Raw genomic sequence first — 15,457 nt, forward strand, 5'->3', positions numbered from 1 at the left:
CTGCGCTCTTTCTTCTTCAAAACATTTATTGTTTCTGTGGTTTTGTTTTGCAGGTGGTAAGCTTTGATGCGGGAGGAGTGAGTGGTCATGCTAACCACATTTCTCTTTACACTGCTTTAAGGTACAGTGTTCTGCGTGTTTCGTTGGAGGCCTCGCTGTAGCATTACAGCAAGTGAACAGGGTGTTTTTGTGTCAGCAGATAATGACTAGCTAGAGCCAACAGAAGTATTAACTTCGCTGTTACACCTGAGTTCCAGGCCATGGGACATGATACTATTTGGAGGAAGTCCCACAGTGTTGTAAATGACCCACAGCATCCTTTATTATTCCACCTGCTGCTGCTTTGCTAGTATTCCTTTCCCTGGGGCCTCTTTTGCTCTTCCTGTTCTTGGTCCCAGTGCTCCAGGACCTTCTGATTCTTAGCACTGCTTAGTGGATGCAATTCCACTAAAATATGCAACAGATCACTTTGCATTTCTGGTTTGAGTAGTGTGTGTGAATAGCTGATGCCAGAGCTGGGGCTAGTTGGTGGATTTTGGAGAGGTTTGCACCATTGTTCCAGAGGATGTTGCCATCCCAGCTGGGTATCTGCATTTACCACTTTGGGCCAAGGATATTGCTCTTTCACTAGAGCAGTTCCTATTTACTGCTCCTCATAAGTCAATTCATTGTTTTACCGCTTTATTCTTTAAATTCTGAGAGCTTCTGTCTCTGTGCTGTGATGTAGGAAGGATGCTAGACTAAAGTCTCTTGTATTAAAATCACCCAAATGTTTCCTGGCAAGACAACTGTATTTTAACTGTCTGTTCAGTCAGACTTCATTGTGTCCTAGAGAGATCTCCCCCAGAGCTGCCCCTGCCTTTTCCAGGTATGAGAAGAACTCTTTGCAAGTATATCTTGTATTTTTAGCACCCATTTGTTTTCTGAATCATCTGTGCGATTCAAATAACTCTGGCTCTGCAACATCACAGTCATTTGCCTTTCTCGCTTGCCTGACGAAAGCGGCAGTGCCACATAACCCTTATGTGACCCATGGAGCTCCTCTGGGAAGATGCTGAGAGTTTTTGATCCTATCTGATGCCTAGAACTCAGTGTTAGATCATGTCCTTTTCCAGCAACTTCTGAAATATCCTAACGGAAAGAAAGGAGGTGAAGTTAAAGCAAACAGTGTGTGTGTTTGCGTTAAGCAGGGAGATGCTTTCCAGCACAATGTTGTTTGTGGAGTGAGTGAAGGACAAAGATTGATGGCCAATGCTCACACCGTTGGCACAGAGGGAGGAGAGAGCTTCCAGCTGCCTGGACCTTAGTGTTTGCTAGTCAGTTGCCATACAGCCAGCAAATAGGAATAGAGGACAGACTATGAGGTATTCCCCTACATCCTGAAGAGATACAGGGAAAACAAGCTAGCAGCTGAACTGTGTAGAAAATGTTTAGGAAGAGCTCTCAATTTTGATCCCAGCTCTTCTGCTGTCTCGCTTTGTGGCTGTGCAGAAATCACTTCCCCACCTTCGTACTTCAGGTTTCCTGAGTGTGCACTGGGCTATTAACCTTTTTCTTGTCTCAGAGTTTGTTACTAGGAAGTATTCATTATCTGCAAGCACCTTGAGCTCAGATCTTTGTATTAGTCCTTAGTCTACAGCAGAATATTGTCCTGGGCAGATGGGATGTCTGCTGATAATGGCCACTGGGGTATAAGCAGCTCTCAGTAACTAAGGGCTGGTTTGTGTCTTGTCTCTTTTCCGGTCCTGAATCAGCAGAAATAAGCGTGGCAGCCCAGTCATCTGCATTTGGCAGGAGTGATGCTGTGGCCACTGAAAGGTTAAGTTTATTTTTAGTGGCTTGCTTGCTCTCATTATTTTTCAGTTTGTGTCATGGAGGAAGTAGAGCGTGACTGTATCACTCCTGATTTTCAGTACCCTGATGAATTCTCGCGTATCAGCTAGTGCAGGCAGCACTGGGAGCATATGCTGAGGCTTCTCACATACCTCCCTGCTAGCAGGGCTTTGCAAAACAGTGCTTGCTTCCCCCAGGGCCCCAGTGCTACATGGCAAGAAAAAGGCAAATGAACTCTTCCCTCCCGGTATCATGTGCAATGTATTTATTAACCATCTTTAAACAAGGTCCGCAGGGTTCTGCCTCCACTGTGGCTGTAAGTGGAAAGTGTGAAGCAGAGGGCTGGTGCAGCGATTCTCAGCTCTTTGGGATGCTCCCAGTCTATGGGGGATCTGCCTTATGTCCACTAAGAGGTTTCTTGCTGCAGGAGCAGAGGTACAACAGGACATATCCAACCTGCAAGTGCTTGCTTCAGGAGTTAGAAATTATTGAACAGCATCAAGGAACAAAACAGTTCAGGAAATGGTCATAACCGAGCAGATACTCAGCATTATCTGCTAAGGGTGTAAATATCCTTCCTAGGGTCTGGGACAGAGGTTGTGTTCAGAGGAGCAGGAACTATTTGGAATCAGTGTGCCTTACACTTGCACTAAACATCCTCTTGACACCTTGTGGGGAGTCCAACTGCTGTTACGTGCCTAGGCTTCAGATCTATGCCATGCCAAAGTTCGAGGGTGGATTTGTTCCTTTGCAAGGGAAAAATAAGGAAAAAAAAAAGAGGAGGATTGCTGAGGAACAGATTTCTATTTGATTTCATTCTCCCCTGGGAGTATTTCAGTTCTGCCTTCCAGACTGGAAAAAAAAAGTCAAAAAAAAAGAACACCAAAAAAACAAACAACCCACTACAGCAAAGAAGGGAGAATTGGACACAGGCCTCTGTAGCTCTGTTTCTTTCCCCATGGCCTTGACTTGGCAACATCATTCTCTTATCCCCGCGACAGGAGCTTTCCCTCTAGCCAAGAGAGGCTGGACCCTGTACACACATCCACAAGGAAGAGCAGGTCTCGAGTGACATGACGGTCACTTAACTCCCTTTCTCAGCATTGGGTCAGTAACTAGGCACTACAATAATAAGCGTGGTAAATACTACGTGACAGGAATATTTGAGAACCTCTCTTTCCTGCTATTTGAAATGACAGTCTTTGCACTGAGATCACATGTAATATCAAGGAGTTTTAATTTTGCACGTCATCGTGCATTTTGATTTTATACAAGCCCCCTTGCCCAGTAGCCTAGCAAATGGAGGGCTGTTGATTTTGTTGTTGGCTTGCTTAAGGTGGAGAGGAATGGTCTTTGTGAGGGAGAGGCAGGACCGTACCACTTGTTTTCTTCAGTGAGCAATCAAATCCATTTCAGCCCAGCTAGAACAGTAAAGAATAGTCCTTGTCTGCTTAGGGCAGAGCAAACTGAGTGGAAAATAGGAGGTGCTATATTTAACCACTGTGCATTATGTTGTTATAGCAACTGCATCCATAAATCTTATATCAACGATGCCGTATAAAAAGCTACATCAAAGAATCATTAGCTGAGCCTATTCTCGTCAACTCCATTTGGAAAAACACCTCTCAGTCCTGCAGGATGTTTCTTACCATCCGTCAGCTCAGTGGTAGGTTGTAAATAAGACTGTGCAGAGGTGATATTTGTGAGCTTAGTGCTTTATCTCTCTTGAGTTGATTATGATGCAGCTTGAGTGCCACCGATGCCTTTTTGCACTTAGGTGTGACAGCTTGACTTTTGAACGCCCCATTTATGAATGCCATGGGACATAGCGTCACGCAGGTGGGTTGCACCAGGGCTCCTTGAAAGAGGAGGATTGGTTAAATGCCAGTTACATGTAAGTATATCAAAACAATGACCAGTGCATTGTCCAGACAAATCCCACAGACTCAGTGGGTACAGCTCTCAAAAGCCAGCAACCGGATTACACCCCTACAAAGCACAGTTCTGCTCAGATTGAGTCTCCAAGGTCAGGTCAAGGACACACTGAGCAAGAAGCAAGTTGTTTCTTCAATGATTAGCTTGATGATAGTGAATGGGACACCATCTACCATTTTTATTGGTTATCTTCTTACAGTGCAGGGCTAGAATGGGACTCTGCTCTCACTCCTTCTAAGCAGCTGTAGCCCACGCATTTCAAATCAGTGACATCTCATTTATGTTTTCAAAGCAGACTGCAGTCTTGCATTTCCCTTGCCTTTTCCCAGAAAATCCTTTTTCCAAACTGACTATTATTTGTTCCACCTTGGAAAAGGATTTCCCATGTCCCTGGCGTGTGTGTTTGGGATTGTTTAGGCCCTGGCAGAGTTTTAGGGTCTCTGCAAAATAAAGAGCAGTGTTGAAGAAATAACAGCTTCCAGTATCATATGTTTCTGTTTGTCCTTTGACAGTCCAGCTCACTCCTGGTGTTTGTTTTAATGGTCTTAATTGTCTTAAGTAATAGGGGAATTTATGAATGGTGGCTGGGATTGCACCCACACTGTGCTCATAAGGTCAGGGCAGAAATGTCCTCCTCTTTTTACCATCTGATTCTCTGTCCTTTCCCCTTGTGTGACCGCCCCATGCCTGGCATACATTCTGTTGGTATCTAGCTGGGTATTTCCTCCTAGATTTTATCTCATTCCTTTGTCCCTGCTCCCTCCTTCCTTAATTTGACTAAGCTCCTTCACCCCAGTGCCCTTCAGTGATCTTGTTGAGAGCCATTAGGGTAAAGCTGAGCTCAGGGCATCCTATTGTTGGTAGTCAGCAGGGATTCCCCCCTCCAAGAAGTATTTTTTTTCCAAAGAAACAGCCTCAAGGAATGCCCTTCCCAGCATCACTAGGCTGCTAGCAGCATGACTGGAGCAGTGACACTGCATGTTCTTCTCCCAGACTGTTCAGGGACCAAAGCACAGAGCCAAAGAGAAGCTCTGTCAACTGGAAAATCTCTGAATCGCCTCCTTTTTTTTCTGACTGGCAGAACCATCTTTTGCCGCTGCAGCACACATGAGTACGGAGTGCCTGAACAGTGTTTAAAAAGCTGCATGTTGTTACTTGGTGTATTTCAGGGTGCACGGAAAGGCAGCCAGAAAGTCCGGTTAGGGTGGGGGGAGGCGTTCCAGATAGTAAACACTCAACATCTGGCAAGTATATCCCTCTCATGTCTCAGAGATTCCTAGGAGACTGACTGTTCTTCCTCTTTCACATCTGTTTCATCAGATTAATTGGGCAGATTAGAGGTTAGGATCCTGAATGGAGCCCCAAGATAACTTCGAGATTGTCCATTCTTTTGCCATGCTTTTGAAAACTGCATTTCCCCACTGCTGTACAGCATCCAGCCCAGCACAGTGAAGGTTTTTGCCTTTGGCACAGGAGACTAATTGGAGAGTGAAGTCATTGATTTCAGTGAATAATTTCTCCCTGAGGAGAACATCACCAAAACTGCAGTCCACCCACCAGGGCGTCAGTCCTGCTTCTACCCCGGAGGAGTTCTGCGTTCCCCAGCACCGAGGTCTCAGCTCCATCTCGACTCGTTCCTTCTTGCCATCACGGGGAGGTACCAGTGGTCTGTACTTGGGAGCTAGCCCGCCCGCTTTGCTCACAGCTTTCCTTGAGGTTGACTGAATAAAGACAGGGAATCTGGGAGCTGACTCAGCTCTGCAGTTTGCAGGAGGGGGGTCGTTGGACCATTGCAGTTTTTCTGCTGGGCAGACACAGGTAATAGCTACAGACAGCAATAGCTTTCAGATAGCTGCTGGTCCTGAAGGGGGGAGCTGGGGCTGAGTCCTTGCAGTGCAGAGTTGGCGGGTGCCATCGCAGGTCTCACTGCCTCTTAGAGCTCATTGCAGAGGGTCTCAGTTCCCTTCAGACATGGGTCTGAAACCTCCTACAGGTGTAGTGAAGGGGGTGCAGTGGGAGGTGTCCTGTAGTTGGCTGGTCTCTAGCACTTGGTGGGTGGGTGGGAACAAGCCACCTTAGATCACTTTGTATTTAAAAAGAAAAACAATTTATAAAAGGTCTGTCTGGAAGAAAAAATAATGGAAAAAGCTCCAGAAAAAGAGCCTGTTTGTGTTTGACTTGTCGAGATTTTATGCCAAACTCTTTCATTTCACCCAAACCACAGCAAGTCCAATCTATAAAACAACATTCCCAAAATGGCAACAACAGACAGCTGCAACCTCTCCCCTACTTGGAAGCGTCCCATGGAGACAGCTCCAGCAGGGTGGAGATGGGAGCAAGAGATTGATTTGGGAGAGGATTGGCTAGTTTTATGAATGTGTGCAGGAGGAAAAGTTTTGTGTTGTGCTCTCTCTCTCTCTCTGCAACCACAGTTCGTTGCCATCTCTAGCCTGAGAAATACAGATGAACAAGGCTGCAATTCCTCTGCATCTGGGTGGAGCCCATTCCCAGACCTCTGCATGGAGCCTTGCCGAGTACTGAAGCATTTGGCTCAGGACTAAAAGGATAAGGAGAGAACCAGAGTTTCTCTGTGCCTATTCTTCCAGATCAGTGTCATGTCTGCCTGGCTGTAGCATTAAGGACCTTTCAGTAACCAAATACTTTGTGTCTCTCTGAACCTTTATAGAAACACAAGCTCCTTAATTTTCTGCTGGATAAAAACTTTCCTTCTGTTGAAGATACCCTCTGCTCCTGCTGAAACTTTTCCATATGGACTGGAAACTCTTTGTTTCTGTTTCTAGTGGGCAGGGATAGTTATTATTTGTTCACTGATCGAGCAGCTCTTCACAACCTTTATTTTGTTGTCAGTTAGTGCTTTGAAGTTCCCTCTATAGAACAGGTACTAGAACTTGGGATAGTTAGCCAAATTTCACAACCTCTCACTGCTTTCTCTCTTCAAGGTTGTTTTAAAAAGTTCCCACCCTGCTAGCTTTACCAAGTGCTGAATCACCTCTTTGGGTGGCCACATCCTCGCTGGGGGGAAAGAAGCCTGGAGCAGAAGAGAAGAGCCGACATTAATGGAGATTCTTAAACCTTTCCTCCCAGCCCTGAAAAATTGCTGGCAATGTCTGAACAGTAGGGCTTCAGCAGTGGGGTAGAAAGTGGCCAAGTCAGTATTACAAGGCCATTGTTTAGTGTAAAATGGTATTGCTTGCAGATCTTTGGCTCTGGAGAAGAAGAGAGCATCAGCAGGAGAATCTATTTAAGGCATATGTCTTCTGATTGCTGTTTGAGTTCTGTCATGACCTGCATTTCTGGCTTGACTTTTGCTTTGAATTGCTTTGGGTATTCATTACTCAGTGCTTCCTATTTTGTCTACACCTGTGTAGCTAATCCTTTTCCTTGAACTTAACCAATAGCCAGAGATAATCCTAGTTTGAAAGTGACTAGAGAAACATAACAGTTTACATATAATGTATGTTTTATCCTGGTTGATTTACACATGAACTGTCACATTGTCCTTCGTTAAATACCCCACTATAAGATGATAACAATCTTTTTGAATATTACACAGGGTTAAATAATTTTCCTTTTTTTATTTCCTTTCTCTTTTTGGCAAATGTTCCATTGTTTGGATTTTTCTTCTTACGGAAGACCAAGCCTGGGTGTGGGACAGCTCTGAGTGCCATCTGCTGGAGGCCTGCTTCCTCCCATCCCTGTGATGGGCCAAATCTGGAGGCAGTGCAAGTGGTGATGTAAGCCTAAGTGCTTTGAGGCCACAAACCACAGACTAGAACAGGAAAATCATGAAAATTAAAAAGGAATTGAAGCTAACACCCTCAGACACTTTCAGCGTATCAGGATCACTTGCTTACACTTCTTAATGGGAGTACCATCACTTTTCACGCGTCCTGTGCTTGACCCCTCATTCTGTTTCCACGGAACACATTTTTATACAGAAACTTCCCAGGAAAAAGTAATGAAAAGATCAAAGTCTTAGTGAGCAACAAGTCAGAGCTTCTTGGATGTTCCAGTGCCAACATGGGTTAGACAAAAGGAAGCTGGTCCCCAAGCAGGAACTGTCAGCTATGTCCCTGGGCAGTAAGCAAGGACTTTAAAGAGCAAATGCTCTCAGAGATGAATAGCCTTTGGCAGCCTCCTACAGTTTCCCTTAGTACAATATGAGGCATTTGAGAGTGAATTGGATATATGGAAGTTATTTGTGCTGTGTCCCAGCAGCCAGCATGAGAAAAGTAATGGCAGAATTGTGGGGAATGAGGCTTACCACTACCTGACATATGCATCCGGTGTCTGCTCCTGAACTTTCTTTTAAGATCAGCCATTGTAAATGTGTGTATTAAGAGAAAGGGATTAATTTAGCATACAGAGTTCATACCTGTAAAATCAGGATTTGAGTAACTTCATTGATTATTTACCTACATTTATCTCTTCATTCACAGGTACCTGCATTCAGAGCAGAAGTTACCTGAAGGTACGTCACACAAAACATCCATGACCCTGCAGGCATTAAGCAACCTTTTACATGCATGTTCTGTCCAGGGTTTCATGTGCCTAACTCAGCTCTATTTGAAATGCAAATGAAACCCACAGCTGAACTCTTCCTCGCTCTTTTATATCCCTGCAGCTTTTCACCAGCTCAGGCTCCTCCACAGTCACTTTGCTGTCTGGTTTGAGGAGTTGGTGTCTTTCCTGTCCTTTGGGGTTGTGTCAGTGGTGTGACTCAGTGTTTGCTCTATGTTTGTTGATGTCTTGCTTGAATATAAGTCCAAAATCAGTTTTAATTCCCTGCTAGTAACACATTGCAGGCCAAGGTCTAGTGGAGAGGGCTGGAGCCAGTATGGCACAAAGCCCTGACTGAATTCTCACTCTAGTCTCTTCAATTCCCCCGTCTGTGAAACGTGGATATTAATGCCAACTAATTTCCCAGGAAGTTCAATTTGTTCAGCTTTGGGATGCAGCAAAGAGCTGCGTATGTGCTGTGTGCAGTAAGGAGAAGGAACAAGGAACTGCAGTGGTGGATGTCACTGCTGGATGTCAGGCCTTATCTAGACTGAACCAGTTTCATGCTCTGTTCATGCTGGTCTGGTAGATGCACTGTGGTGCTGGATGGGCTGTGCATCAAATTGGTTCAGGTTTGAAACAGACCCACATACAGATAATATTTCCATCTCTCCAGCAGCATCAAGAAACTCCTGAAGCTATATGAAAGCCTTGCTGCTCTGATTACATCACATCTGACATGACCTACAAACGCCAAAGGAACGGGGAGCTCCCATGCTGCTGCTTACGCTAAGCCTTTCCAAATATAGTTCCAGTCTCATTGAAATTCCTGGTATTTATAATTTGATCTGGCAGGCGTGCAGGGCTGTGCATCAGAGGGGCTTAATGAAACAAGAGTGATGCTGGGATTGAGGCTGTCTGGAGAGAGCTGAAAGGCATGTTCAGGCCATGGAAATGTCCTGCTCTCTTGTTGGTAAGAGGGAAGTATTTGCAGGTGAACCTGTGTAAGCCCATGTGATCGGGGAATCCAGAGAAAATCTCTCTGCAAATGCAAAACCAGCTAAGCATTGCATTGCCTCACTGATATGCAAATGAGCACCCTAAATATCCTGCTTTGCTTTCTAATACCCTTAGCCAGCATAAAGACAACAGGCTTTTTATAATCTGCAATCAAGTTCTCCAGGTCAGGGGTGAGCACGTAGGCTTGTTTCAAGAAGACGAGACAGCTGCTGGATATGCATCCACCCCTACTGCTGGCCCTGTCCGGCTATAACCACCACTCTTTCAAAAGAATTGGTGTGCTAACGCCTGTCAGGAGCAGTACAAGCCTTTAGCACACACAGATCTGTTAATAATCTTCTCATTCTAGGCATACTTGCTGCATAAGTGATTTGGAAGTAGAAAGCCAAGCCAAATAGGCTTCAGGCTTCATGCACTTCTATTCTAGGCCTAATCCACCAGCTATATTGATCTTGCCCTTTCTGCCAACCTAGAGAGGTTGTATTACACTGTTAATCCCATCCTGCCCAGGTCACAGGCACAACAGGCTCCAAAAAGCTTCACCTGCTGGTGTCACAGGAGTGGACTCATCAATGGCAGCACTTCTCTTACCCTGGTTGGCAGGGAGCAGCCTGTTTCTCTGAACCCTTTTCCATCTCTCGCTGGACTGTACATTCCTTCCCTGCTTCATTTCATCTCACGTTCTCATGCAGAGCAGCCTCTGCTGTCAGCACGTGGAGATCCTTGTCATATCACTAGCACAGATGACTCTCACGGTGCCTGTCATTTTGTGCAGCTTGAATACCCATTGCTTTGCCTGGCTGGCTGATGGGGGCCCAGAAAGCCAGACTGATCAATTCCGAGTTCACCTCCAGTTGTTTTGGGGCCTTACTGCTGAGCTTTGGGGAACTGAAGGGGGCAGTTGCTGCATGCATTAGTATTTCTTGGGGAAAAATGGTGAGGAAAGAGAGCGCAGAGAGCACAGAGCTCTGTTTAACAGAGCAGCCCAGGCTTTAAAGATTGGTGGTGGATAACCCTACACCAGGCCTTGCAAACAGGAATTCATGAGGCATTGCCAGGGTCCAGGAAAGGCAAGACCCATTGCACCATGTTTGCTCTAATTCTGTCCTCCCCGCTTAAAGACTAAAATGCAAGCAGGTAGGAATGCCGACTACGAGAGCAAGAGGATCAGCGTCAGTGCCTTTCCTCTGCTGAGCCATAGTGCAGCACCAAAAAAACCCTCTGAAACTACACACCGAGCAGAGGCGGCTGCTGGGCAGCCCTGAGGATCTCTGCAGTGATGGGAGAGAACAGTCCCTGCCACAGCCCTACTGGCGGCGTATCACCAGGTTCGGTTTCTCCTAGGTCTGTGTACAGCAGGCACACGACCTACAAGCCTTACACGTGTGAGTATTGGCACATTAGGGTAAAAAGAGGACAAGTGTGCTACTTGGAAGCAAGAAGAGTCTTTAGTGAGCGCCTGAGAACTGCCAGGGCAGTTCTGTGTGCAGCAGCAGCACATTTCGGACTGCAGAGCATCCTTCACAGCAGCAAGCTGGACCCTCGTGGCAACTCACGTGTTGAGGCGGAGCGCAGCAGGAGGTCAGAAAGCAGCCCAGGCTGTGCAGGTCACACGCTGCCTGCGCTCCTGCACGTCCCAGGACTCGCTGCAGGGAGCTTGGCACCGCCACCGGCCCTTCCAGATGGCGTCGCACAGCTGCTGCTCTGCAGGGACGGAGATGATGACCTTGCAAGGGCCGGACGGCTGAGGCCACAGCAGGGAGCAGCGCTGACACAGATAAGGCAGGAGGGCAGAGGGGTGCCAAAAGCGAGCCAAGCCCGGGCAGCCCGGTGCCTGCTCGCAGCTGCCGCACACCGCCATCTCCCGGCAGCCCGGGGCTGCAGCAGCTGCTGGGGGCTGCAGGAGGGTTTTCCTCCGGTTCCTGGCACGGCACGGGCTAGTAGTGTTGGAGTCTGGCAGTATGGAAGTGCCAGTGGTGTCCTGGGACTCCTCTGACCCTGCCCCTTAGTGCCCAGAGCAGGAGAAAAGCACTCTACTTTGAGTGCCTGCTCTGCTGCATCCAGCCTGCCGGGGACTCGTGGTCTAGGATCAGTCCAAAAAGAGGACTGGAAGGGGAGCGTGGTCCTGGAACCCTCCGTGGTGCTGGGGAAAAAAAAGTCACCAGTTTTATGAGTGGAAAAGGCTGTTCGAAAGCAAGGACAAATTGTGTGTCGTTCTTCTGAAGGAGAGAGAAGAAAGGAATTGAAAGACTGGGAGATGTGCTGGAGGGAGTCGATGAGGGCTGCCCTGTCCTGCTATTGCAGGCTTTGGCCTGAATAAAAGCGAAGCTTGTCACTGCAGCAAAGTGAGTTAGTGTCACTGGGAAGAGGCAGGGGGCACAAATTACTTGCGAGGGGATTTGTGGGGGATCATCCTGTGTACGCTGTCTGCTCCTGGGTGCAGTGTGTCACAGGCCCTGCCTGGGAGAGGAGTGATGCTGGTGGGGTATCTTTGATTACCATGCTCTACCATGGAGACCTCTGGTAGCTTCTTCCCTTGTGTCTCCAGGAAATTCATTCACCATAAGAGCAGTAAGTTTTGTTTTCCTATCTCGTTCTTTGTAAAGGCTAAACTGCAGGATCTACCAAACATCCAAAGTAGGGAGGTTAGCAGCACGTCGACTGTTCAGACCCTCCTGGGTTAAGATTCTTGAGCAGAAGCTGATCTGCACGCACATCTCCTAGCAAAGGCACCATCATCTCTCTCAAAAAAACACCTTGCATAATTATTCTTCGAGAAGATTTTTGCTTCTGCCCCTGTCCTGGAGAATCTTCTCCCTTAAGGTGACACAAGCTGTGCCTACATTTTAGAGCCGAGAGGGATTTGAGCGGTCACCAATGCGTGTTGTGCTTGGGACGTAACAGCTTAAGCAGTATTGGATGTGAGCATAGGCTCCCGCTGAAATGGTCCATTAGGCAGCCTTTGTAGCAATTCAGCATTGTTCTTTGTCTCCTTTGTACAATTTCACTGTTCAAGGGCAGGCTGAAAAAAATCTCATTGCAAATCTAATTGCACATCTGACCACCTGTGTAAACTGTGACTTTGGTTTCTTCTGTCTTTAACGTCTGAAGTGTGGAGCATAATGACAGCAGCCTCTGAGCCCTAAGAAGTCCCAAAGCAGCTCCTTCCCTCAAGAGCTGCAGGCTCCTAATGATACCATCAGTAGCTCTTAGCTCATCAGTGAAGACAATTTAGCCATAGTTTCAAAAAGAAAAACAAACAAGCAATTTTTGAGTTCAAGAGGCTCTTTAAAAGAAAAAAATAAAAGTAAATGTCAGTAGAATTTTTATATACATTCGCTTAATCTGCTTCAGCACAAACATCTGAACAATGTATCCTGGAATTCTGTTAAACTGTAACTGCCTGCCTGAGTTAATATTTGATACAGTAATTCCTGAATCTTGTAATTATTTTTTTTCTGTAGCTAAGAATTGGAGTAGAAAGAGGAAATGCCATTTTTGTCAATGAACCAGAGACAGTTATTTTAAATTTTCATTATAAGATACAGTACCAGCATTCAGAAAGCCATCCTCTGCTTTTTCCTTGAAGCCTAAACATGTAGAAATAATTTAAATTATAAGCAAAAAACCACTCTGCTCTTCAGAGCTAGCTGTGCCTTTTACAGACCACAAGTACGAATGGTCATGGACACACACTCCACACAATCCTGGCAGAAGCATGAGTAGCATTTACTCCCCTTTTATGCAGAAAGGATCCGTATTACCAGCAACACAGAGGAGCCTGCAAAGGCCTGCTGAGCCCGGAGAGATGAGCACCTTACGATGTGCACAGCAATATCATTGTTTTTGAAATATTTCTCCTCTTTCTCTGTCTAGGGTGCCGTGTGCTTGTACTTGAGTCAGTAAATCTGTTCCGAAAGTACCTCTCGGTCCTGGATGTCCCCCTGTCCTGCCTCCTGCCCAGCGATGCACTCTTCATACTCACAGAGGAGGAGACTGAGCAAGCCAGGGTGAGATGCTTGATACCTGCTTAGCCTGTTTGAATAGCTCATCGTCATTGTGAAAGCTTTAGTCAGAAGTGTTGTATACACAGAGAACTTCACAAATAATTACATACATGGATTATAAGTGTCATTAGTGAATAATCTTCAGTGATTTGTGAAACGCAAAAAGACAAGACGGGTTGCTTCAAGTGCTGTGTAGATCGCAGGACAGGGCCGAGCAGATTTACAGGTCAGAGATCTTCAGTGCGCTGAGTTTTACGCTGGGTCCGGATGTAAGATGTAGGGAAACTTGCCTGCTTTTTGAGGCTGCTAAAAGCCAGTGTTATGTATGGAAATTGCTCTGATAAGGGTGACATTATTCCCTTGTGGTTTTTGTTTCTGAAATCTGAACTTTTTAAGCTGGCGCACTATAAATAGATTAAGTTTCAGCTGGCAGCTTATGATCGGAAGCAGCACACTGTGTGTTCTCAGATGCACACCTATCACGTTTCTGCTTCCCCAGCATGTGAACACCCGGGCATGAGATACCATGTAGGGAGGAATAGTTACGGGACAAAACTGTCACAGCACCAATCTGCAGCTGATAACATCCTTTCTAGCAGGACCTCTCTGGACACTAGGCAGCACACCAGCTACTCTGGGGCAGACAGGCCTCTCCCTGCCCTTTGGCCTCAGAGCAGGCAGCGTTCTGCCTCTTAAAACTTCCCTGCTCATTGAAATCAGCTGTCCTGTAAATTGGCAGTGAACTTCACAGGAGGCTTTGAAAACTGCCCTCACATTAGGTCAGGAATGTTTTTTTAATGGTTTCTCAACTATTTGTCCTTCTAGAGAGCCATGCGGTGTCATCGCAGCCAGCTGCTCTGGTTTCGCCGTGTCTATATGCTTTTCTCGCGTTATATGGTGATCAATTCACTCCGTCTTCTGTAAAAGACGACGCTCACAACTTCAAGAGTGAAAGAATGAGCCAAAAAAGACTGTGCCAGTGGTTACTGGAGGAAACTCAACTGTTACATACTCAAGAGGACAGGATTCTCTCTATGTAGCATTCTTTCAGACTACAAAAAACAGTTTGTATAAACTTTCTCCTGAATATCTTGTCGCCTGATACATTGAGATGAAGCGGGTTTAACAGCTGCTCTATTTTCTCACTGCAGAAGCTTAAATAGGATAAGAAATTTGAATTAACCTAGTTAAGAGTCAAACGCAGGAGTATTCTGCATTAGAGAAGATATAGCGCACACAGTTTTTCCCCAGGAAGATACAGCTGCAAAGATGGCTGGGAACTTTTCCTCTTGGTGCTTTTGTAAAGTCCAAATATCAGGAGAGACTTCTGTATCATGCTATCTCCACTGATAAAACCAGAACCACAAGACCTGTCTTACTCAGTCAGAACTTCAAAAAGCCAAAGCTTATGAATAAAGCATCAGAAATTACTCAATTTTCTCTAATTGCACTCATAAAGCTGCTACTGCTTCTTTCAGACACACTGTGTTGCAGGTTCTTCCTTCCCAGAGTTTCCCTCACAAAACATGAGCATTTCTTCTTGCTTCAGAACATGGGGCTTGAGATCAACTCAGAAAAGTCTCAACACGATGTAAGAATGAGTTGCAAGAGACCTTTTGTAGAACATATATGGAGATATAAAAATTGCAAGAGATGTTTCAAAAGCAGTTCAACTTACCTAAAAGACAACTGCAAGATCCTCTCCCTTCATGTTAAAAGGTAAGTGAAGGAGAAATCAGTTTTCAGTGATTTAATTCCTTAGATTATAGAGAGATTTTACTAGTGATTTGGGATTCTATGTATAGCAAAGTCAGCAATGCTTCACATTTCTGTAGGCCTTTGCACTCATTAATGTAGGCTCATATCTGCAGGAGGCATCTTCCATGCATCTGCACTGCTAGTCATTGCATAGTCAAGATTAGAGCCCAGATTGCAGATCCTGATCTGTTGCTGTGAGCGCATCCCCCTCCTCCTGCTGAAGACAACAGGTGAGCTCCTGGTTGTACTAAAGCCTGTGTCCGTTGTTATAAGAGTTTGACATTGATGAATTACGTGCCCTGGCCCTGAGTCAGTGCCTAAGCATATCCCTACTCAGCCTTAAAACCATGAGCGAGTCCAGGCTTCAGCAAAACAGTACTTAA

General features: G+C 45.9%; 1 protein-coding gene across 8 annotated transcripts in view; it reads left to right on the forward strand.

The window, feature by feature from the left end:
• The window catches only part of PIGL (phosphatidylinositol glycan anchor biosynthesis class L), a 70,086-nt gene that overhangs the window by 47,601 nt on the left and 7,028 nt on the right, over positions 1-15,457 (forward strand). For 2 of the 8 annotated variants that reach the window (XM_040532829.1, XM_040532830.1), the window contains 4 exons: positions 54-121; positions 8,229-8,260; positions 13,186-13,319; positions 14,142-14,746. In XM_040532829.1, coding sequence (XP_040388763.1) covers positions 54-121; positions 8,229-8,260; positions 13,186-13,319; positions 14,142-14,240 — 333 coding nt within the window. In that variant the 3' untranslated portion in view covers positions 14,241-14,746. The other 6 variants (XR_005814039.1, XR_005814040.1, XM_040532835.1 and 3 more) reach the window with 6 other exon arrangements.

This window comes from Cygnus olor, chromosome 20 (assembly GCF_009769625.2).
Source record: "Cygnus olor isolate bCygOlo1 chromosome 20, bCygOlo1.pri.v2, whole genome shotgun sequence".
NCBI classification, from domain to species: domain Eukaryota; kingdom Metazoa; phylum Chordata; class Aves; order Anseriformes; family Anatidae; genus Cygnus; species Cygnus olor.